Source organism: Somniosus microcephalus, chromosome 11 (assembly GCF_052327205.1).
Source record: "Somniosus microcephalus isolate GS21.2 chromosome 11, FLI_Smic_1.0, whole genome shotgun sequence".
NCBI classification, from domain to species: Eukaryota; Metazoa; Chordata; class Chondrichthyes; order Squaliformes; family Somniosidae; genus Somniosus; species Somniosus microcephalus.
In genome coordinates, this window is record NC_140997.1 from 233345287 (window position 1) to 233367797 (window position 22511).

Consider the following 22511-nt stretch of genomic DNA (forward strand, 5'->3'; position numbering starts at 1 on the left):
CAGATCAGTCATGGTCTCATTGAATGGCGGAACAGGCTGGAGGGGGTCAATGGACTCCTCCTGTTCCGATGTTCTTATGTAAACACTGAGGAGGATAGTAACGGACTTCGGGGAGGACATAGACAGACTGGTGAAATAGGCAGACACATGGCTGATGAAATTTAACGTGCGAAGTGATACATTTTGGTAGGAAGAATGAGGAGAGGCAATATAAATTAAAGGGTACAATTTTAAAGGGGGTGCAGTAACAGAGAGACCCGGGGACGTCTGTAGACAAATCTTTGAAAATGGCAGGACAAGTTGAGGAGGCTGTTAATAACATCCATGGGTTTATTAATAAAGACATGGAGTACAAAAGCAAGGAAGATGTGCCAAGTTATGCAAAACCTTTATAAATCACTTTATAAATAGAGGCATAGAGTACAAAAGCAAAGAATGTTGTGCTGAACCTTTATAAATCACTGGTTCGGCCCCAGCTGGAGCATTGTGTCCAATTCTGGGCACCGCACTTTAGGAAGGGTGTCGAGGCCCTGCAGAGGGTGCGGAGGAGATTTACTGGAATGGTCCCAGGGATGAGAGACTTCAGTGATGTGGAGAGACTGGAGAAGCTGGGATTGTTCTCCTTAGAGCAGAGAAGGTTAAGGGGAGATTTAATAGAGGTGTTCAAAATCATGAGGGGTTTTGATGGAGTAAATAAGGAGAAACTGTTTCCAGTGGCAGGAGGATCGGTAACCAGAGGACACAGATTGAAGGTGATTGGCAAAAGAACCAGAGGGGAGATGAGGAGAATGTTTTTATGCAGCGAGTTGTTGTGATCTGGAACGCGCTGCCTGAAAGGGCGGTGGAAGCAGATTCAATAGTAACTTTCAAAAGGGAAATTGGAGAAATGCTTGAAAAGGAGAAATTTGCAGGGCTCTGAGGAAAGAGCAGGGGAGTGGGACTAATTGGAGAGCTCTTTCAAAGAGCCGGCACAGGCATGATGGGCCAAATGGCCTCCTCCTGTGCTGTATCATTCTGTGATTCTAGATCCACAGGAGGCGCTGCCACAGACAAAGCCTTCGCAGGAGACCCAATGGTCTTGAAATTGGATCGTGTGGCGGCTGATATACAAGGCGTCGAACGGGTGCCTAAGGGTCCAAAATGGCGGGCGGCGTGCACCCAAAGGGAAGTGCGCCACCCGCCATATTGGTGAAGGCTCCTCCGTAGGTGAGGTGTCGCGTCTTGGCGAAGACTTCTCCCCTTCCTCACCTGGGGGGGTGGCTTATTCCCGGGGCTGGGGAGTGGATAGGCAATTAAGGAGTGATATTTTGAGGCTGGATGGTAGGAAATAACAGAGGTCTGTATCATACAGCAGGGGGCCATTCGGCCCATCTCTCTGCTCAAGTCTGTTTAATACCCATGAACATGTGAATCCACCAGCTGGCCTGAATGGTCCAGCCCAGGTTCTCACAGATACTGATCTGGTTCAAGAAGTGTTCGTGTGCTTTCTTCTCCTCTTTCTCAACAGCCAGTGCTTCCCGCAGGTACTGGATGTCCTCCGTGCAGGTTAGTTCAGGGATACCAGTCAACATCATCAGTGAGAAGAGAGTGATCAGGAGGCTGGAGTGGGTCCGAAGACTCATGTAGGCCTGGATGCAAATATCCTGAGGACCAAGGGGAAGAAGGTCAGAGCTGCAAGTTATTGGTACCCTCGACGGCATTACCAACTGCTGGCGTTCATTCTCTAGCACCTTTATCGTAGAAAAACAGCCCAAGGCGCTTCACTAAAGCATAGTCACCAGTGGCTCAGTGGGCAGCACTCTCGCCTCTGAGTCAGAAGGTCGTGGGTTCAAGTCCCACTCCAGAGACTCGAGCCCCATAATTTATGTTGACACCCCCAGTGCAGTACTGAGGGAGCGCTGCACTGTCGGAGGTGCCGTCTTTCAGATGAGATGTTAATCCGAGGCTCCGTCTGCTCTCTCTGGTGGACGTAAAAGATCCCGTGGCACTATTTAGAAGAAGAGCAGGGGAGTTCTCCCCGGTGTCCTGGGGCCAATATTTATCCCTCAACCAACATCCCTAAAAACAGATGATCTGGTCATTATCACATTGCTGTTTGTGGGAGCTTGCTGTGCCCAAAGTGGTTGCCGCATTTCCTACATTACAACAGTGACTACACTTCAGAAGGACTTCATTGGCTGAAAAGAACTTTGGGACGTCCTGAGGTGGTGAAAGGCGCTGGAGAAATGCAAGTTCGTTCTTTCCAAAATGGATGACAAGCAAAATACTTATTGATGTAAGAAAACTACTAGGCACTTGGTCTAAGCATTAAACAAAGCTTTAATCAACTGTTTTACAACATGGAGGTCTAGTTGTGTCCTTCACTAGTTCCTGTTAAAGAATGTCCTGAGCAAGCTGGGCCCATGCCCGAGTATTTATACTCTCCCTGGACAGCGCCACCAGCAGGCCGCCCAGTATCATTTCATAAGTCATTTCCACATGGATGACAAGATTCATGTCACTTATTATCTGTGTTTGGCATGTGGGTGTTGCTGGCAAGGCAGCATTGATCACCCATCCCTAGTCGCCCTGAGATTAAGAGTCAACCACATTGCTGTGGGACTGGAGTCACCTATAGGCCAGACCGGGTAAGGATGGCAGATTTCCTTCCCTGAAGGGCATTAGTGAACCAGATGGGTTTTTACGACAATCCGACAGTTTTCATGGTCACTTTATCTGGTGTTGGCCCACAAATCACCAGATTTATTCAATTCGCTTTCCGAACTCGCTACGGCAGGTTTGCTAGTCCAGTCCTAGAACCAAGTGGCTTCTGTTCCCAGGTGTGACTGAGAGCTTGGTCAAAGACGAGGAGTTTAGGGAGGGACTTAGCAATGTGACTCCCTGAAATCATTGAACTATATGGGGCTAGAATAATCATGAAGACCTCTATCAGGTCACCCCCTCGGCCTTCTCCTTTCTGGAGAAAAGAGCCCCAGCCTGTTCAGCCTTTCCCGATAGTTCTAACCTCTCAGTGCTGGCATCAAAATCAAAGTCTGCTGGGTCAAAATCCTGGAACTCCCTCCCTAACAGCACTGTGGGAGTACCTTCACCACACGGACTGCAGCGGTTCAAGAAGGCGGCTCACCACCACCTTCTCAAGGGGCAATTAGGGATGGGCAATAAATGCTGGCCTTGCCAGCGACGCCCACATCCCAGGAACAAATTTTTAAAAATCATCCTTGTAAATCTTTTTTGCATCCTCTCCAGTGCCTCTACATCCTTTTTATAATATGGAGACCAGAACTGCACACAGTGCTCCGAGTGCAGGCTAACCAAGGTTCAATACAAGTTTAACAGAACTTCTCTGCTTTTCGGTTCTATCCCTCTAGAAATGAGCCCCAGTGCTTGGTTTGCTGTTTTATGGCCTTATTAACCCGTGTCGCTGCATTTAGTGATTTGTGTATCTGTGCCCCCAGATCCCTCTGCTCCTCGACCCCATTCACACTCTCCCAAGGAGCGAGTGGCCTCCTTATTCTTCCTACCAAAACACACCACCTCACACTTATCTATATTGAAATCCATTTGCCAATTACGCGCCCATTCTGCAAGTTTATTAATGTCTTCCTGCATTTTGTCGCAGTCCTTCTTTGTATTAACTACACCCCCCAATTTGGTGTCGTCTGCAAATTTTGAAATTGTACTTCCGATTCCCGAGTCCAAATCATTAATGTCAATGTTGAAGAGCAGTGGTCCCAGCCTGTACCAGAGACCAGAGGCTGTCCTGTGGGTGGTGCACTGGTCCGTGTGTGTGTGGGGGGCCGTGCTGTGGGTGGTGCACTGGTCCGTGTGTGTGTGTGTGTGTGGGGGGCCGTGCTGTGGGTGGTGCACTGGTCCGTGTGTGTGTGTGTGTGGGGGGCCGTGCTGTGGGTGGTGCACTGGTCCGTGTGTGTGTGGGGGGGGGGAGGGGGCCGTGCTGTGGGTGGTGCACTGGTCCGTGTGTGTGTGTGGGGGGGGTGGGCCGTGCTGTGGGTGGTGCACTGGTCCGTGTGTGTGTGGGGGGGGTGGGGGTCGTGCTGTGGGTGGTGCACTGGTCCGTGTGTGTGTGGGGGGGGGAGGGGGCCGTGCTGTGGGTGGTGCACTGGTCCGTGTGTGTGTGGGGGGGCCGTGCTGTGGGTGGTGCACTGGTCCGTGTGTGTGTGGGGGGGGGAGGGGGCCGTGCTGTGGGTGGTGCACTGGTCCGTGTGTGTGTGTGGGGGGGAGGGGGCCGTGCTGTGGGTGGTGCACTGGTCCGTGTGTGTGTGTGTGTGTGTGTGTGTGGAGGGCCGTGCTGTGGGTGGTGCACTGGTCCGTGTGTGTGTGTGTGTGTGTGTGTGTGGGGGGCCGTGCTGTGGGTGGTGCACTGGTCCGTGTGTGTGTGTGTGTGTGTGTGGGGGGCCGTGCTGTGGGTGGTGCACTGGTCCGTGTGTGTGTGGGGGGGGGAGGGGGCCGTGCGTGTGGGGGGGTGGTGGGGGGCCGTGCTGTGGGTGGTGCACTGGTCCGTGTGTGTGTGGGGGGGGGGGGCCGTGCTGTGGGTGGTGCACTGGTCCGTGTGTGTGTGTGGGGGGGGGGGGGGGGGCGCCGTCCTGTGGGTGGTGCACGTCCGTGTGTGTGTGGGGGGGGGAGGGGGCCAACCTGTGAGTGGTGCACGTCCGTGTGTGTGTGGGGGGCCGTGCTGTGGGTGGTGCACTGGTCCGTGTGTGTGTGCGGGGGGGGAGGGGGCCGTGCGTGTAGGGGGGTGGTGGGGGGCCGTGCTGTGGGTGGTGCACTGGTCCGTGTGTGTGTGTGGGGGGGGGGGGGGCCGTGCTGTGGGTGGTGCACTGGTCCGTGTGTGTGTGTGGGGGGGGGGGGGCGCCGTCCTGTGGGTGGTGCACGTCCGTGTGTGTGTGGGGGGGGGAGGGGGCCATCCTGTGAGTGGTGCACGTCCGTGTGTGTGTGGGGCGCCGTGCTGTGGGTGGTGCACTGGTCCGTGTGTGTGTGTGGGGGGGGGGGCCGTGCTGTGGGTGGTGCACTGGTCCGTGTGTGTGTGTGTGGAGGGTTGTGCTGTGGGTGGTGCACTGGTCCGTGTGTGTGTGTGGGGGGGGGGGCCGTGCTGTGGGTGGTGCACTGGTCCGTGTGTGTGTGGGGGGGGGGGGCCGTGCTGTGGGTGGTGCACTGGTCCGTGTGTGTGTGTGGGGGGGAGGGGGCCATCCTGTGAGTGGTGCACGTCCGTGTGTGTGTGTGGGGGGCCGTGCTGTGGGTGGTGCACTGGTCCGTGTGTGTGTGTGGGGGGGGGGGGGGCCGTGCTGTGGGTGGTGCACTGGTCCGTGTGTGTGTGTGTGGAGGGTTGTGCTGTGGGTGGTGCACTGGTCCGTGTGTGTGTGTGGGGGGGGGGGGGGCCGTGCTGTGGGTGGTGCACTGGTCCGTGTGTGTGTGTGTGGGGGGGGGGGGGGCATGCTGTGGGTGGTGCACTGGTCCGTGTGTGTGTGTGTGTGTGTGTGTGTGTGTGTGTGTGTGTGTGTGTGGAGGGTTGTGCTGTGGGTGGTGCACTGGTCCGTGTGTGTGTGTGGGGGGGGGGGGGCCGTGCTGTGGGTGGTGCACTGGTCCGTGTGTGTGTGTGTGTGTGTGTGTGTGTGTGTGTGTGTGTGTGTGTGTGTGTGTGTGGAGGGTCATCCTGTGGGTGGTGCACTGGTCCGTGTGTGTGTGTGGGGGGGGGGGGGGGGGCCGTGCTGTGGGTGGTGCACTGGTCCGTGTGTGTGTGTGTGTGTGTGTGTGTGTGTGTGTGTGTGTGTGTGTGTGTGTGTGGAGGGTCATCCTGTGGGTGGTGCACTGGTCCGTGTGTGTGTGTTGGGGGCCGTGCTGTGGGTGGTGCACTGGTCCGTGTGTGTGTGTGGAGGGTCGCGCCCAGTCGTGCTGTGTGCCGGAGCGGTCCCCAGAGCCACACTCTCACCTTGAACCTCTGGAAGTAAAGGCTGTGTCTTTTGTTCACTCGTCCCATCACAAAGAGAAAGTCTGGGGTCAGGACGAAGGGGACACGCTCCCGGTTTACACCCAGAATCCGCTTTGTGTTGCCCAGAATGTGACCGAAATCAATGTGGAATAAATTGCCTGTAAAAAGAGGAAAGAGAAAGGGGATGTCAGATTGTCCACACCCAGTAATTACCTACAACAACGAAAACAAGACTCGCATTTCTATAGCGCCTTTCACATCCTCAGGATGTCCCAAAGCGCTTTACAGCCAATTTTTGAAGTGTAGTCACTGTTGTAATGTGGGAAACGCGGCAGCCAATTTGCGCACAGCAAGCTCCCACAAACAGCAATGTGATAATGATCAGATCATCTGTTTTAGTGATGTTGGTTGAGGGATAAATATTGGGCTAAACAAGCGCCCTTGTGAAGTTTTCAAGGTTGTATGATGGGAACAGACACAAATTAATCCGGGCTAATCATTCCGTTCGAAGATTCCAATCCCAGGGACAGGGATTAGTGATGAGGAAGTAAGGAGTGAGAAGGAATGTCTGTGGAGTTTTCACACCCAAAGGGGAATCAGATTGTGGAACAAGTTACCGGAGAAGGACATTGAAATGGACGGTGTCAGGAGACAGTGGAAGTGTTTCTGGAGAGAGAAGGGACTGAGGGATATGGGGAGAAGGTGGGGAAAAGGGTGAGTACCCCTCTGCTCACCGACCTACATTGGCTCCCAGCCTCGATTTTAAAATTGTTTTCAAATCCCTCCCTATCTCTGTAACTTCCTGCAGCCCCACAAACCCCCGAGATCTCTGTGCTCCTCTAATTCTGGACTCGAGTGTAGTGTATGTGCCTTTAAGACAGAACGACTTTTACAGCTCCTGTATACTGTAGTACTGGCAGTGACCACACCTGTATATAAGCCTTGCGCATGCCTCTGTACCCCCAGTCTTGAGACTACCCTCCTCCAGTAAATACCTGTTGATTGTTAAGTTACAGCATCCGTGTGGTTATTAAAAAAACGTCATACTCTCAGAATCACGGATCTAACATTGAGCATCCCTGATTATAATCATCGCCCCACCATTGGCGGCCGTGCCTTCTGTTGCCTGGGCCCTAAGCTCTGGAATTCCCTCCCTAAATCTCCCCGCCTCTCCTCCATTAAGACGATCCTTAAAACCGACCTCTTTGATCAAGCATTTGGTCACCTGTCCCTAATATTTCCTTCTGTGGCTCGGGGTCAAATTTGTCTGATTTACGCTCCTGTGAAGCACCTTGGGACGTTTTACTACGCTAAAGGTGCTATACAAATTGTTGTTGTTGTTTTGGAATATGGGGAGAAGGTGGGTGGGTGGGGTTGGGGATACGGGGAGAAGGTGGGTGGGTGGGGTTGGGGGATATGGGGAGAAGGTGGGTGGGTGGGGTTGGGGATATGGGGAGAAGGTGGGTGGGTGGGGTTGGGGGATATGGGGAGAAGGTGGGTGGGTGGGGTTGGGGGATATGGGGAGAAGGTGGGTGGGTGGGGTTGGGGGATATGGGGAGAAGGTGGGTGGGTGGGGTTGGGGGATATAGGGAGAAGGTGGGTGGGTGGGGTTGAGGATATGGGGAGAAGGTGGGTGGGTGGGGTTGGGGGATATGGGGAGAAGGTGGGTGGGTGGGGTTGGGGGATATGGGGAGAAGGTGGGTGGGTGGGGTTGGGGGATATGGGGAGAAGGTGGGTGGGTGGGGTTGGGGATATGGGGAGAAGGTGGGTGGGTGGGGTTGGGGGATATGGGGAGAAGGTGGGTGGGTGGGGTTGGGGGATATGGGGAGAAGGTGGGTGGGTGGGGTTGGGGGATATGGGGAGAAGGTGGGTGGGTGGGGTTGGGGGATATGGGGAGAAGGTGGGTGGGTGGGGTTGGGGGATATGGGGAGAAGGTGGGTGGGTGGGGTTGGGGATATGGGGAGAAGGTGGGTGGGTGGGGTTGAGGATATGGGGAGAAGGTGGGTGGGTGGGGTTGGGGGTCTGGGGAGAAGGTGGGTGGGTGGGGTTGAGGATATGGGGAGAAGGTGGGTGGGTGGGGTTGGGGGTCTGGGGAGAAGGTGGGTGGGTGGGGTTGGGGATATGGGGATAAGGTGGGTGGTGTTGGGGGTCTGGGGAGAAGGTGGGTGGGTGGGGTTGAGGATATGGGGAGAAGGTGGGTAGGTGGGGTTGGGGATATGGGGAGAAGGTGGGTCGGTGGGGTTGGGGATATGGGGAGAAGGTGGGTCGGTGGGGTTGGGGATACGGGGAGAAGGTGGGTAGGTGGGGTTGGTGATACATAGAAACATAGAAGATAGGAGGAGTAGTAGGCCATTCGGCCCTTCGAGCCTGCTCCGTCATTCAATGAGATCATGGCTGATCATCCAAATTCAGTACCCTGTCCCTGCCTTCTCCCCATATCCCTTGATCCCTTTAGCCTTAAGAAATATATCCAACTCTTTCTTGAATATATTTAATGAACTGGCCTCCACCGCCCTCTGTGGCAGAGAATTCCACAGGTTCACCACTCTCTGGGTGAAGAAATTCCTCCTCATTTCAGTCCTAAATGGCTTACCCCTTATCCTTAGACTATGACCCCTGGTTCTGGACTCCCCGACCATCAGAAACATCCTTCCTGCATCTAGTCTGTCCAGGCCTGACAGAATTTTATAGGTTTCGATGAGATCCCCTCTCAATCTTCTAAACTCCAGTGAGTATAAGCCCAATCGACAAAGTCTCTCCTCATACGTCATTCCTGCCATCCCAGGTATCAGCCTGGTGAATCTTCGCTGCACTCCTTCCATGGCAAGAACATCCTTCCTCAGGTAAGGCGACCAAAACTGCACACAATACTCAAGGTGCGGTCTCACCAAGGCCCTGTACAACTGTAGCAAGACATCCTTGTTCCTGTACTCGAACCCTCTTGCTACGAAGGCCAACATACCATTTGTCTTCTTAACCGCCTGCTGCACCTGCATGCTTACCTTCAGCGACTGGTGCACAAGAACACCCAGGTCTCTTTGCACTTCCCCTTCTCCCAATCTATTGCCATTCAAATAATAATCTGCCTTCCTGTTTTTGCCACCAAAGTGGATAACCTCACATTTATCCACATTATAGTGCATTTGCCATGTTTCTGCCCAATCACCCAACCTGTCCAAATCATACTGGAGTTTCACGACATCCTCCTCACAGCTTACCCTCCCACCCAGCTTTGTGTCGTCTGCAAATTTGGAGATATTACATCCAATTCCCTCGTCCAGATCATTAATATATATTGTGAACAGCTGGGGTCCTAGGACCAATCCTTGCGGTACCCCACTAGTCACTGCCTGCCACTCGGAAAACGACCCGTTTATTCCAACTCTTTGCTTTCTGTCCGCCAACCAGTTCTCTATCCAAGTCAATACCTTGCCCCCAATCCCATGTGCTTTAATTTTGCACGCTAATCTCTTATGCGGGACCTTATCGAAAGCCTTCTGAAAGTCCAAATACACCACATCCACTGGTTCTCCCTTATCTATTTTACCAGTTACATCCTCAAAAAATTCCAGTAGATTAGTCAAGCACGATTTACCTTTTGTAAATCCATGTTGACTTTGTCCGATCCTGTCACTGCTTTCCAAGTGCTCTGCTATTACATCTTTTATAATAGACTCTAGCATTTTCCCCACTACCGATGTCAGGCTTACCGGTCTGTAATTCCCTGTTTTCTCTCTACCACCTTTTTTGAATAGTGGGGTAACATTAGCTACCCTCCAATCCATGGGTACTGTTCCAGAGTCTATCGAGTTCTGGAAGATGACCAGCAATGCATCTATTATTTCTAGGGCCACTTCCTTAAGTACCCTGGGATGTAGATTATCAGGCCCTGGGGATTTATCGGCCTTCAGTTCCATCAATTTTCCTAACACCATTTCCCTACAAATACTGATTTCTTTCAGTTCCACCCTTTCATCAGACCCTATGTTCCCCGGCATCTCTGGGAGGTTATTTGTGTCCTCCTTTGTGAAGACAGAACCAAAGTATGAATTTAGTTGGTCTGCCATTTCTTTGTTCCCCATTATAAATTCCCCTGATTCTGACTGCAAGGGACCTACGCTTGACTTCACCAATCTTTTTCTCTTCACATCTATAAAAGCTTTTACAGTCTGTTTTTATGTTCCGTGCAAGCTTACCCTCATATTCTATTTTCCCTTTCTTAATTAATCCCTTTGTCCTCCTTTGTTGAATCCTAAACTGCTCCCAATCCTCAGGATTATTGCTTTTTCTGGCCAATTTATATATCGTCTCCTTGGATCTTATGCTATCCCTAATTTCCCTTGTTAGCCATGGTTGAGTCACCTTTTTTGTTTTATTTTTATGCCAAACTGGGGTGAACAAATTCTGTAGCTCATCCATTCGGTCTTTGAATGTTTGCCATTGCCTATCCACCGTCACCACTTTGAGTGCCATTCCCCAATCAATCCTACCCAACTCGCTCCTCAGACCATCGTAGTTTCCTTTATTTAAATTGAGGACCCTAGTCTCTGAGAAGGTGGGTAGGTGGGGTTGGGGGATATGGGGAGAAGGTGGGTAGGTGGGGTTGGGGGATATGGGGAGAAGTTGGGTAGGTGGGGTTGGGGGATATGGGGAGAAGGTGGGTAAGTGGGGTTGGGGGATATGGGGAGAAGTTGGGTAGGTGGGGTTGGGGGATATGGGGAGAAGGTGGGTAAGTGGGGTTGGGGGATATGGGGAGAAGGTGGGTAAGTGGGGTTGGGGGATATGGGGAGAAGGTGGGTAAGTGGGGTTGGGGGATATGGGGAGAAGGTGGGTAAGTGGGGTTGGGGGATTTGGGGAGAAGGTGGGTAGGTGGGGTTGCGGGTCTGGGGAGAAGGTGGGTAAGTGGGGTTGGGGGATATGGGGAGAAGGTGGGTAAGTGGGGTTGGGGGATATGGGGAGAAGTTGGGTAGGTGGGGTTGGGGGATATGGGGAGAAGGTGGGTAAGTGGGGTTGGGGGATATGGGGAGAAGGTGGGTAGGTGGGGTTGCGGGTCTGGGGAGAAGGTGGGTAAGTGGGGTTGGGGGATATGGGGAGAAGGTGGTTCACTGCTGCCACTATGTTTAGTCCCATTGCAGGTCAAGGAGCGGGAACAGCTGGCTTAGGGAATCCTCACCCCCGGCACTGCCCCTCCCCCCCGCCCACCTGTCTGTCACCAAGGCCCAATCGGAAGCTCCTCTCCCTTCACAGGGGAAAGAACAACGTCCCAGGGAACCAGAGACTCCGCTTTTACCCTGAGGCATCTGCTGGTCTCTCAGTGAAGCGACAACGAAACACGGGACTGTGGAACTTCGCAGTGTGGCGAGCCGGCTCCGTTAACACTATATTCACTGGTCTCCTTAACAAGCGAGTGAAAACGGGATTCCAGAGCCACACCAAGCAACTTTGGAGAATCCTGCACAAAAATCAATCCTGGCAGCGAATGCAATGTTTTCTCGGGGGCTGGAATTACAAAGGGGCACAGAGCGATGCTTCAGTTGTTCAGAGCTCTGGTCAGACCCCCTCTGGAGTCACTGGGTTCAGTTCTGGGCCCCGCCTCTCAGGAAGGATATATCGGCCCTGGAGGGGGAGCAGCGCAGATTCACCAGAATGATACCGGGGCTGAAAGGGTTAAATTCCGAGGACAGGTTGCACAGACTGGGCTTGTCTTCCCTCGAGTTTAGAAGATTAAGGGGCGATCTGATCGAGGTGTTTAAGATGATTAAAGGAGTTGATCGGGTCGAGAGAGAGAAACTATTTCCTCTGGCGGGGGGAGTCCAGAACAAGGGGGCAGAACCTTAAAATTAGAGCCAGGCCGTTCAGGGGTGATGTCAGGAAGCACTTCTTCACACAAAGGGTGGTGGGAATCTGGAACTCTCTCCCCCAAAAATACTGTGGATGCTGGGGGTCAATTGGAGCTTTCCAGACTGAGATCGATGGATTTTTGTTGGGTAAGGGGATCGAGGGACACGGAGCAAAGGCGGGTAAATGGGGTTAAGGTGCCGATCAGCCCTGATCTAACAGAATGGGGCAGCAGGCTCGAGGGGCTGAGTGGCCTCCTGCTGTTCCTAATGTTACTGTGCTCCTCTCTTGTGCGCAGGTCAGAGGTCCTACCTTGCTCGGTTATCATGATGTTGTCATTGTGCCGATCCCCAATTCCAAGAACATAGGTAGCAACGCAGTATCCCGCGCAGGAAGTGACGAACGTCTCCATCGCTTGATAATACTGGAGAGCAGAGAGCACACGGTTATCGGCCGGGCGCACTGGCTCACACCGCTAGATTTCACCTCGGCAACTGGTGGGCTAGGGGTTCATTAATGCTCCCTTCGGAGCCTGGGCTGAGCTGGCCGCCCTCAAGGCGAGGGGGGGGGGGTGCGGCGTGGGTGGCGGGGGAGGTGTGGGGGGCGGGGGGGGGGGCGTGGGGGGGTGTGGGGTGGTTGCGGGGGGGGCGGGGGGCCAGGGCAGTTGCGGGGGTGGTGTGGGGGGCGTGGGAGGTGCAGTGGTGCTCCTGGCCTGTGAGGCTCAGCAACCCTGGGCTCGTGGATTCCGGTCCCACTCCAGGGACTTGAGCCCATAATCCAGGCCGACACTCCCAGTGCGGTACTGAGGGAGCGCTGCACTGTCGGAGGGGCAGTACTGAGGGAATTCTGCACTGTTGGAGGGGCAGTACTGAGGGAGCGCCGCACTGTCGGAGGGTCAGTACTGAGGGAACGCTGCACTGTCGGAGGTGTTGTGTATGTGTACCTTTAAGAGAATAACTGGTCTCAGACTGCAGTACCGGCAGTGACCACCCCTGTATAAAAAGGCGCTAGCAGCCTGCTGTAGTTTCAGTTTCCGATTGTCTCCATTCAGTAAAGACTTGTTAAACCAACTCCTGCATTCCGTGTCTCCATTAACACACGGATTTAATACTGGCAACGAGTAAGAAACGAACTTACCTGCAACTCGGCAGCACCTCAGACGACGTTGTTGAAGGTCGAAGCCAGAAGAAAGAAAAAAATATATTATCCAAATAAACTCGAGAAACGGGCGTCGACCGTGGGCAACCACCCTCCAAATCATCGGATTGAAAACTTGCAGGAGAGACTGTCAAGAGCCAGGCTTGGTTTCCCAGCTAATCGGGCTGGTGGCAGGTAGTGCACTGATCCTTCCTGGGCTGCGGCGGGCTAGAGCTCGATCAGGTGGCTCTGCAACGGGGCCGGGCAGCGAGTCGGGAAGCAAAGAGAGAGAGAGAGGGTGGAGCACACAGGGCGCGGCCGGTGCTTCGAAGCCGGGCAGCGTTCGGACCTAAGAAGAGGGAGGGAAGTGTCCCAGAGGGTCCGCTCCATGACAGGAACGGTTAAAAATAAAAATACTGCGGAGAGCGGCGTTGACAGCAGCGGCAGCGGCGGGAAAGCGCGGGAGGCGCCATCTTAACTCGGCGGGGAAGAAGGAAAAGCGCGGGAGGCGCCATTTTGATCCATCGGGGACGAAGGAAAAGCGCGGGAGACGCCAGCTTAGATTTTCAAGATGCCAAAGACTGGCGATATCACTGCCTTCGATAATGCAATAGAAGACTGGACCACGTATGTGGAAAGAGTCGAGGTATATTGCGAGGCAAACGAAATAGCCGAGGAGAAAAAGGCATCGGTATTGCTAAATTTAATGGGCGCAAGAACGTACAGCCTATTGCGGGACCTGATTACTCCAGCCAAACCGAAGGCGAAGAGTTTTAACAAAATTGTTGCTATCCTACAGGAACACCTAAATCCTACACCGCTGCTGATAGCAGAAAGATTTAAATTCCACAGGAGAAATCAGCATAAAAATGAGAGCAATGCTGATTACCTTACGGAACTACGCAAGCTATCAAAGCACTGCCAGTTCGGAGCAGGACTGGCAGATGCCTTACGGGACAAATTTGTCTGTGGACTCCTGAGTGAAGGAACCCAGAAGAGGTTACTCTCAGAGAAAGAGCTGACGTTAGATAAGGCTTTCAGCGTGGCAGTATCGTACGAAGCAGCAGCAAGGGGAGCTGCGGAAATACAACAAAAGCCACAGGAATACGGCACCCACGATATGAAACGGGGATTTGCAAAATGTTATCGTTGCGTCAGAACAAACCATGACCAGAAGGACTGCTGGTCCAAGGACAAAATATGCAGGCAATGCGGAAAGATGGGACACATTGCACGAGTTTGCAGGTCTGAGAAGAAGACCAATGACAATAAAAAGGCTACTAAGGAACCGTACAGGAAAGTACAAAAGATGACGGACAGTAGTTCCGAAGACCAGATGAGCGATAGTGAATCCGGGAGCAAGAGACTAAGCTGTCTCAAACTTCACAACGTAATCGCAAAAGAGGATCACCGAACCATGTGGGTCACCCTCACGATAGCAGGGTCCCAAGTCAAAATGGAATTGGATACAGGATCAGCTCTAACCGTCATGAATCGACGAGACTATGAGCGGCTATTCTCACACATACCCTTGAGAGAGACATCCATTGTCTTGAGGACGTATACGGGGCAAAAAGTATACCCCAGAGGAAAAATAAGGGTGCCTGTCGAATACAACGGCGAGAAAATACGGAAATTGTATCTACATTCTGCAAGATGGTGGACCACCGTTATTGGGACGTGAATGGATCAGAAAGATAAGTTTAGACTGGCACTCCATTCAGGCACTGACGGTGGCTGGTAAAAAGGATGACGACGTCACTCCTGTACGATTGTCAACAATCTTAGCTGACGCCAAAGAGGTATTTCAACAAGAACTGGGCAATCTTAAAGGCGTAACCGCCTCGATAAAAATAGAGGAGAATGCAATTCCCAAGTTTTTCAAAGCAAGACCGGTACCATATGCAATTCGCCCAGCCGTTGAGGCAGAGCTGGAGAATCTGGAGAATGCAGGCGTGTTATCTAAGGTAGACTGGAGCGAGTGGGCGACACCCATCGTTCCTGTCATGAAGAAAACGTTAAACAATAAGTCTGAGGAGCCAAGGAAGGTTCGCATCTGTGGGGACTTCAAGGTGACAGTGAACCCAGTCCTTCACACAGTACAATATCCTCTTCCAAGGATAGAAGATATCTTCGCCTCACTATCTGGAGGGAAGCGTCTTACAAAAATTGACCTAGCACAAGCATATTTGCAGATGAAGGTTGAAGAATCCTCTAGGAAGTATCTTACGATAAACACTCACAAAGGTCTTTACCAGTATAATCGACTGGTATTCGGAGTAGCATCAGCTCCGGCGATATGGCAAAGAACGATGGAACAAGTCCTGCAAGGGATTCCGAGGACTCAGTGTTACTTGGACGACATCCTGGTGACAGGTGAAGATGACAGTGAACACCTTGCCAACCTAGAGCAGGTGCTCACTAGACTACGTGAACATGGGCTACGAGCCAATCGCCCCAAGTGCGAGTTTTTTAAGAAACAGATATCGTATTGTGGCCACGTGATTGATGAAGAGGGGTTGCATAAGTCCCCTGACAAAATTGAAGCGGTAGTTAAGGCTCCAGCGCCTGAAAATGTGTCGCAACTGAGGTCATTCCTCGGATTGGTGAATTACTACCATAAGTTTTTGCCGAATTTGTCCACAATTCTGCATCCACTGAACGCCCTGCTACGAACGGGAGTAGCATGGAAATGGAGCCGTGAATGTAAGCGGGCCTTTCAGAAGAGTAAGGACCTAATCACTTCAAGAGAAGTATTGGCTCACTACAACCCATCACTACCGATAAGACTGGCGTGTGATGCGCCTCCCTACGGCATTGGGGCGGTACTGTCACCTAAATTCCTTGATGGTTCTGAGAGGCCGATAGCTTTTGCATCACGCTCGTTAACTTCAGCCGAGCGTAACTACGCCCAGATTGACAGGGAGGCCCTCAGCCTAGTGTGGGGGGTGAAGAAGTTCAATCACTACCTGCACGGTCAAAAATTTACTCTAATAACTGACCATCAACCTCTTGTCTCCATTTTCAACCCTCAGAAGGGCGTCCCGATAATGACAGCACAACGGCTACAGAGGTGGTCCCTTTTCCTAGGGGCACACCAATATGACATCGAGTACAAAGGAACTAAACAGCATGGGAATGCTGATGGATTGTCGCGCCTACCGTTGCCGACGGTGGAAGAAGAACTTGCAGTGGATCCAATGGAGATATTCCACTCGACCATAGTCGAATGTCTCCCTGTGACGAATGCAAACATAGGAAAGGAAACACGAAATGACCCGACACTATCCCGGGTCTATGATTTAACGGTGAAGGGATGGCCAGCACATGGCGAACCACTGCTGCCAGCATTCTCGCCGAGAAGAGAACAGCTGTCAGTGTGCAGAGGAACCTTGATGTGTGGATCCAGAGTAGTAATTCCACCCAAATTGAAGGATAGAGTGCTCAACGAGCTTCATGAGGGCCATCTGGGAGGGGTAAAAATGAAGAACTTAGCTAGAGCGTTTGTGTGGTGGCCGGGAATCGATAGAGAAATCGAAGAGATGACCAAGAGCTGTACAGGATGCCAGAAGGTCCAAAACGCCCCACCACAAGCCCCTCTGCATCCATGGGAGTGGCCCTCATCTCCATGGCAAAGGGTGCACATTGATTTTGCTGGTCACTTCATGGACTCGATGTTTTTAATTGCGGTGGATGCACATTCAAAGTGGCCAGAGGTAATAAAAATGTCCTCAACCACCACAGAAAAAACTATTACAGTCTTACAAACCATATTCGCCAGGAATGGGCTGCCTGAACAGATTTGCTCTGACAATGGACCACAGTTTGTGTCTAAAGAGTTCCGGAGGTTCTTAAAGAACAATGGCGTTAAGCATTTCACATCTGCCCCATATCATCCAGCCACTAATGGATTGGCCGAGAGGTTTGTTCAAACATTCAAGAAGGCTATCAAGGCAATGTGTAATGAAGATATACCCCTACAACACAACGTGGACAACTTCTTGTTTGCCTACCGGAATGCGACACATGCGGTTACCAACCAAACTCCTGCCATGATGTTCTTCAATCGAAGACTACGATGCCGCTTGGATTTGGTTAAGCCGAACATCAGAAGAGATGTGGAGAACAGGCAGTTTCAGAATATGAATGAAAGGCCGACCAGGAGTTTTAAGATAGGTCAACCAGTTTTGGCCCGGGACTACCGCACAGAGAAATGGCAGCCAGGAACGATTTGTACACGGCAAGGACCTCTCATGTATACCGTGGACGTTGGAGAGAGCATTGTAAGATGCCATGCTGACCAGATTCTAGAGTCACGGGAAAACGTCAACTCCACACCACGATCTGATACACCTGGCGATGAAACCGACGTACCAATTGCATCTACCGCAGAATCGGTGATATTGGAAGCAGATGAACCAAACAACGACATTGATCCCGACTCAACCTTGCCAGAAGAACCTGATACCCCAAAGAGGCGTTATCCAGACAGAATCAGGAAGCCTCCTCAAAGACTGAACTTATAATTGCTTAACCTCAACCAATGTATCTAGCAACCGTAATTGTGATTGTAATTAGTTATCATTTAGTTGTTAAATGAATGTTATGTACTATTTATCTAAAAGGGGAGGAATTGTTGTGTATGTACCTTTAAGGGAATAACTGGTCTCAGACTGCAGTACCGGCAGTGACCACCCCTGTATAAAAAGGCGCTAGCAGCCTTCTGTAGTTTCAGTTCCCGATTGTCTCCATTCAGTAAAGACTTGTTAAACCAACTCCTGCAGTCCGTGTCTCCATTAACACATGGATTTAATAGGAGGGGCAGTACTGAGGGAGCGCTGCACTGTCGGAGGTGCCGTCTTTCAGATGAGACATTAAACCATCTGCTCTCTCAGGTGGACGTAAAAGGTCCCACGGCCACTATTTTGAAGAGCGGGCAAGTTCTCCCTGGTGTCCTGGGGCCACTATTTATCCCCCAATCAACATCACAAAAAACAGATTATCTGATCATTATACTGTTTGTGGGAGCTTGCTGTGCGCAAATTAGCTGCCGTGTTTCCTACATTACAACAGTGACTACACTTCAACAAGTACTTCATTGGCTGTAAAGTGCTTTGGGACGTCCTGAGGTTGTGAAAGGCGCTACAGAAATGCAAGTCTTTCTTTCTTTACGCAAGGGGGGGGCAGGGAAAGTAGCCAACATGTGGGCATCAGATGGGAAGAGACTGGAGCTCAGGTCCGGCACTCCTCACTGTCTAGACTCACACATGGTGAAGTGACTGGGGGAAGGGGCAGCGAGCATCATTCGGACTGGTCCCAGCTGCTTCAGCAGAGGAGGGGATTCAACTGGGAAAATATCTAATCAATGGATTCACTGCTCATTTCTGCAGTGTTATCAATAATGGTGTCCCTCCAGCTCCTTCGAGGGTCTGGCTCGCATTGAGGTCTATGTTGCTGGACCCTGAGGTGTCCACCTTACCCCACACTGGTTCATTGGGATACTGTCCCCTTGCACATGTCTCCCTTCCCGATTTCCGCATCCCTCCCCGCCACCCTCACTTCATCCAAACCCATCTCCCTCCCTATTTCTCCACTATTCCCCCTCGCTCTTGACCCTTGGGTTGCCAACTCTGGTTGGATGTATTCCTGGAGGTTCCATCACATGACCTCTTGCGTCCAACTGCCCCACCCCCACACTCCCGCCATTGGCCACCCGACCTGTCCATCCTCGCAGGGCCCCCCCCCCCACACTCCCGCCATTGGCCGCCTGACCCGTCCATCCTCGCAGGGCCCCGCCACCGCCCCCCCCACACTCCTGCCATTGGCCGCCCGACCCATCTTCCCACGGCCAATCAGAAAGCAAACAGACTCTTCACTGCCTGATTGGATGATGCTCAACTCTCAGTCAAGTGGCCCGTTTCCCATCTCCAATATTTTTATAACTAATAAACGACATTTTTAAAAAAATGTTTGAATGCTCCCTATGATATTTTCCCTGGGTTTTCCCTGGTAGCAGTGACCTGGAGATTAATTTTTAATTCCTGGAGAGTGCAGGGCCACCCGGGAGGGTTGGGGATCCACCCCATCCGCACCCTCTCCCGCCCCACCCATTCTTCAACTGGAAGCCCCACCTCCATGTTCCCTGCGGAATGGGCATTAAATGCCAGCCTCGCCCGTGATGCCCACATCCCGAGAATGAATCTATACCACTGGGAGATCCACCAGCCATTGGGAAATGTTGTGTATGTGTACCTTTAAGAGAATAACTGGTCTCAGACTGCAGTACCGGCAGTGACCACCCCTGTATAAAAGGCGCTAGAGAGCCTCTGTTTGTTAGTTTTCACTATTGACTTCCACCAGTAAAGACTTGTTTGTTTTCACTCCTGCTGGTCCGTGTCTCAATCATTCACGGACTTAACACTGGCGACGAGTAAGAAACGAGCTTACCTGCAACTCGGCAGCACCTCAGACGACGTTATTGAAGGTCGGAGCCAGAAGAAAGAGAAAAAAAAAAATTGAGTCCAAAGAAACTCGAGAAACGGGCGTCGACCGTCAATCATCGGTTTGAAAACTTGCAGGAGAGACTGTCAAGAGCCAGGTTCGGTTCACCAGTCTGTGGTTTCCCAGCTAGTCGGGCTGGTGGCAGGTAGTGCTCTGATCCTTCCTGGGCTGCGGCGGGCTGAAGCTCGATCGGGTGGCTTTTCAACGGGGCCGGGCAGCGAGTCGGGAGGCAAAGAGAGAGAGAGAGGGTGGAGAACACAGGGCGCGGCCGGTGCTTCGAAGCCGGGCAGCGTTCGGACCTAAGAAGAGGGAGGGAAGTGTCTCAGAGGGTCCGCTCCACGACGGGAAAATAATAAAAGAAAAAGAATCAATATTTAACGCGCAAGAAACCGTGGAAAGCAGCGCTAACAACAGCGGGGAAGAAGGCAAAGCGCGGGAGGCGCCATTTTGTTAAATCGGGGAAGAAGGCAAAGCGCGGGAGGTGCCATTTTAGATTTGCAAGATGCCGAAGACTGGCTGTATCACTGCTTTTGATAATACATTAGAAGACTGGACCACGTATGTGGAAAGAGTCGAGGTATATTTCGAGGCAAACGAAATAGCGGAGGGGAAAAAGGCATCGATATTGCTAAACTTAATGGGCGCTAGAACGTACGGCCTATTGCGGGACCTGATTACTCCAGCCAAGCCGAAGGCGAAGAGTTTTAACGAAATTGTTGCTGTCCACAGGGACACTTAAACCCTGCGCCGCTGTTGATAGCAGAAAGATTTAAATTCCACAGGAGAACTCAGCACAAAAATGAGAGCAATGCTGAGTATCTTACGGAACTACGCAAGCTATCAAAGCACTGCCAGTTCGGAGCAGGACTGGCAGATACCCTACGGGACAAATTTGTCTGTGGACTCCTGAGTGAAGGAACACAGAAGAAGTTACTCTCAGAAAAAGAGCTGACGCTAGATAAGGCTTTCAGCGTGGCAGTATCGTATGAAGCAGCAGCCAGGGGAGCTGCAGAAATTCAACAAAAACCACAGGAATACGGCACCCACGAAATGACACAGGGATTTGCAAAATGTTATCGCTGCGGCAGAACTAACCATGACCAGAAGGACTGCTGGTCCAAAGACAAAATATGCAGACAATGCGGGAAGATTGGACACATTGCACGAGTTTGCAGGTCTGGGAAGAAGACCAGCGACAACAAAAAGGCTACTAAGGAACCGTACAAGAAAGTACAAAAGATGACGGACAGTAGTTCCGAAGACCAGATGAGCGATAGTGAATCCGAGAACAGGAGACTAAGCTGTCTCAAACTTCACAATGTAATCACAAAAGAGGATCACCGAACCATTTGGGTCACCCTCACGATAGCAGGGTCCCAAGTTAAAATGGAATTGGATACAGGATCAGCGCTAACCGTCATGAATCGACGAGACTACGAGCGGCTATTTTCACACATACCCTTGAGAGAGACATCCATCGTCTTGACGACTTATACGGGGCAAAAAGTATAACCCAGAGGAAAAATAAGGGTGCCTGTCGAATACAATGGCAAGAAAATACGGAAATTGTATCTCTACATACTGCCAAATGGTGGACCACCGTTATTGGGACGGGAATGGATCAGGAAGATAAACTTGGATTGGCATTCCATTCATGCAATGACGGTGGACGGTAAAAAAGATGAAGACGTCACTCCTGGACGATTGTCAACAATCTTAGCTAACGCCAAAGAGGTATTTCAACAAGAACTGGGCACGCTTAAAGGCATAACCGCCTTGATAAAAATAGAAGAGAATGCAGTTCCCAAGTTTTTCAAAGCAAGACCGGTACCATATGCAATTCGCCCAGCCGTCGAGGCAGAGCTGGAGAATCTGGAGAAGGCGGGCGTGTTGTCTAAGGTCGACTGGAGCGAGTGGGCGACACCCATCGTTCCTGTCATGAAGAAAACGTTAAGCAATAAGTCCGGAGAGCCAAGGAAGATTCGCATCTGTGGGGATTTCAAGGTGACGGCGAACCCTGTCCTTCACACAGTACAATATCCTCTTCCAAGGATAGAAGACATCTTCGCCTCACTGTCTGGAGGGAAGCGTTTTACAAAAATTGACCTAGCACAAGCATATTTGCAGATGGAAGTTGAAGAGTCCTCTAGGAAGTATCTCACGATAAACACTCACAAAGGTCTTTACCAGTATCATCGATTGGTATTCGGAGTAGCATCGGCTCCAGCGATATGGCAAAGAGCGATGGATCAAGTCCTGCAAGGGATTCCAGGGACTCAGTGTTACTTGGACGACATCCTTGTAACAGGTGAAGATGACAGTGAACACCTTAACAACCTAGAACAGGTGCTCACTAGACTACGGGAACATGGGCTGCGAGCCAACCGCCCCAAGTGCGAATTTTTTAAGAAACAGATATCGTATTGTGGCCACGTGATTGATGAAGAGGGGTTACGTAAGTCCCCTGACAAAATTGAAGCGGTTGTTAAGGCCCCAGCGCCTGAAAATGTGTCGCAACTGAGGTCATTCCTCGGATTGGTGAATTACTATCATAAGTTTTTGCCGAATTTGTCGACAATTTTGCACCCACTGAACGCCCTGCTACGAACGGGGGTAGCATGGAAATGGAGCGATGATTGTAAGCGTGCTTTTCAGAAGAGTAAGGACTTAATCACTTCAAGGGAAGTATTGGCTCACTACAACCCAGCACTGCCGATCAGACTGGCGTGTGATGCATCTCCCTACGGCATTGGGGCGGTACTGTCACATAAGTTCCTTGATGGGTTAGAGAGGCCGATAGCTTTTGCGTTACGCTCGTTAACTTCTGCCGAGCGTAACTACGCTCAGATTGACAGAGAGGCCCTCAGCCTAGTGTGGGGGGTGAAGAAGTTCAATCACTACCTGCACGGTCAAAAATTTACTCTACTAACCGATCATCAACCTCTTGTCTCCATTTTCAACCCTCAGAAGGGCGTACCAATAATGACGGCACAACGGCTGCAGAGATGGTCCCTTTTCCTAGGGGCACACCAATATGACATTGAGTACAAAGGAACTAAACAGCATGGAAATGCTGATGGATTGTCATGCC

General features: G+C 51.6%; 1 protein-coding gene across 2 annotated transcripts in view; it reads right to left on the reverse strand.

The window, feature by feature from the left end:
• Positions 1-314: 314 nt before the first annotated feature.
• LOC147111342 (phosphatidylinositol 4,5-bisphosphate 3-kinase catalytic subunit gamma isoform) overlaps positions 315-22511 on the reverse strand; it is a 56681-nt gene continuing 34484 nt past the window's right edge. The window contains exons 9-11 of one of the 2 annotated variants that reach the window (XM_086002131.1): positions 12095-12206; positions 5945-6102; positions 315-1643 (exon numbers count right to left, since the gene is read on the reverse strand). In XM_086002131.1, coding sequence (XP_085858257.1) covers positions 1380-1643; positions 5945-6102; positions 12095-12206 — 534 coding nt within the window. In that variant the 3' untranslated portion in view covers positions 315-1379. The remainder of the gene's footprint in view (positions 1644-5944; positions 6103-12094; positions 12207-22511) is intronic. The other variant, XR_015080086.1, reaches the window with a different exon arrangement.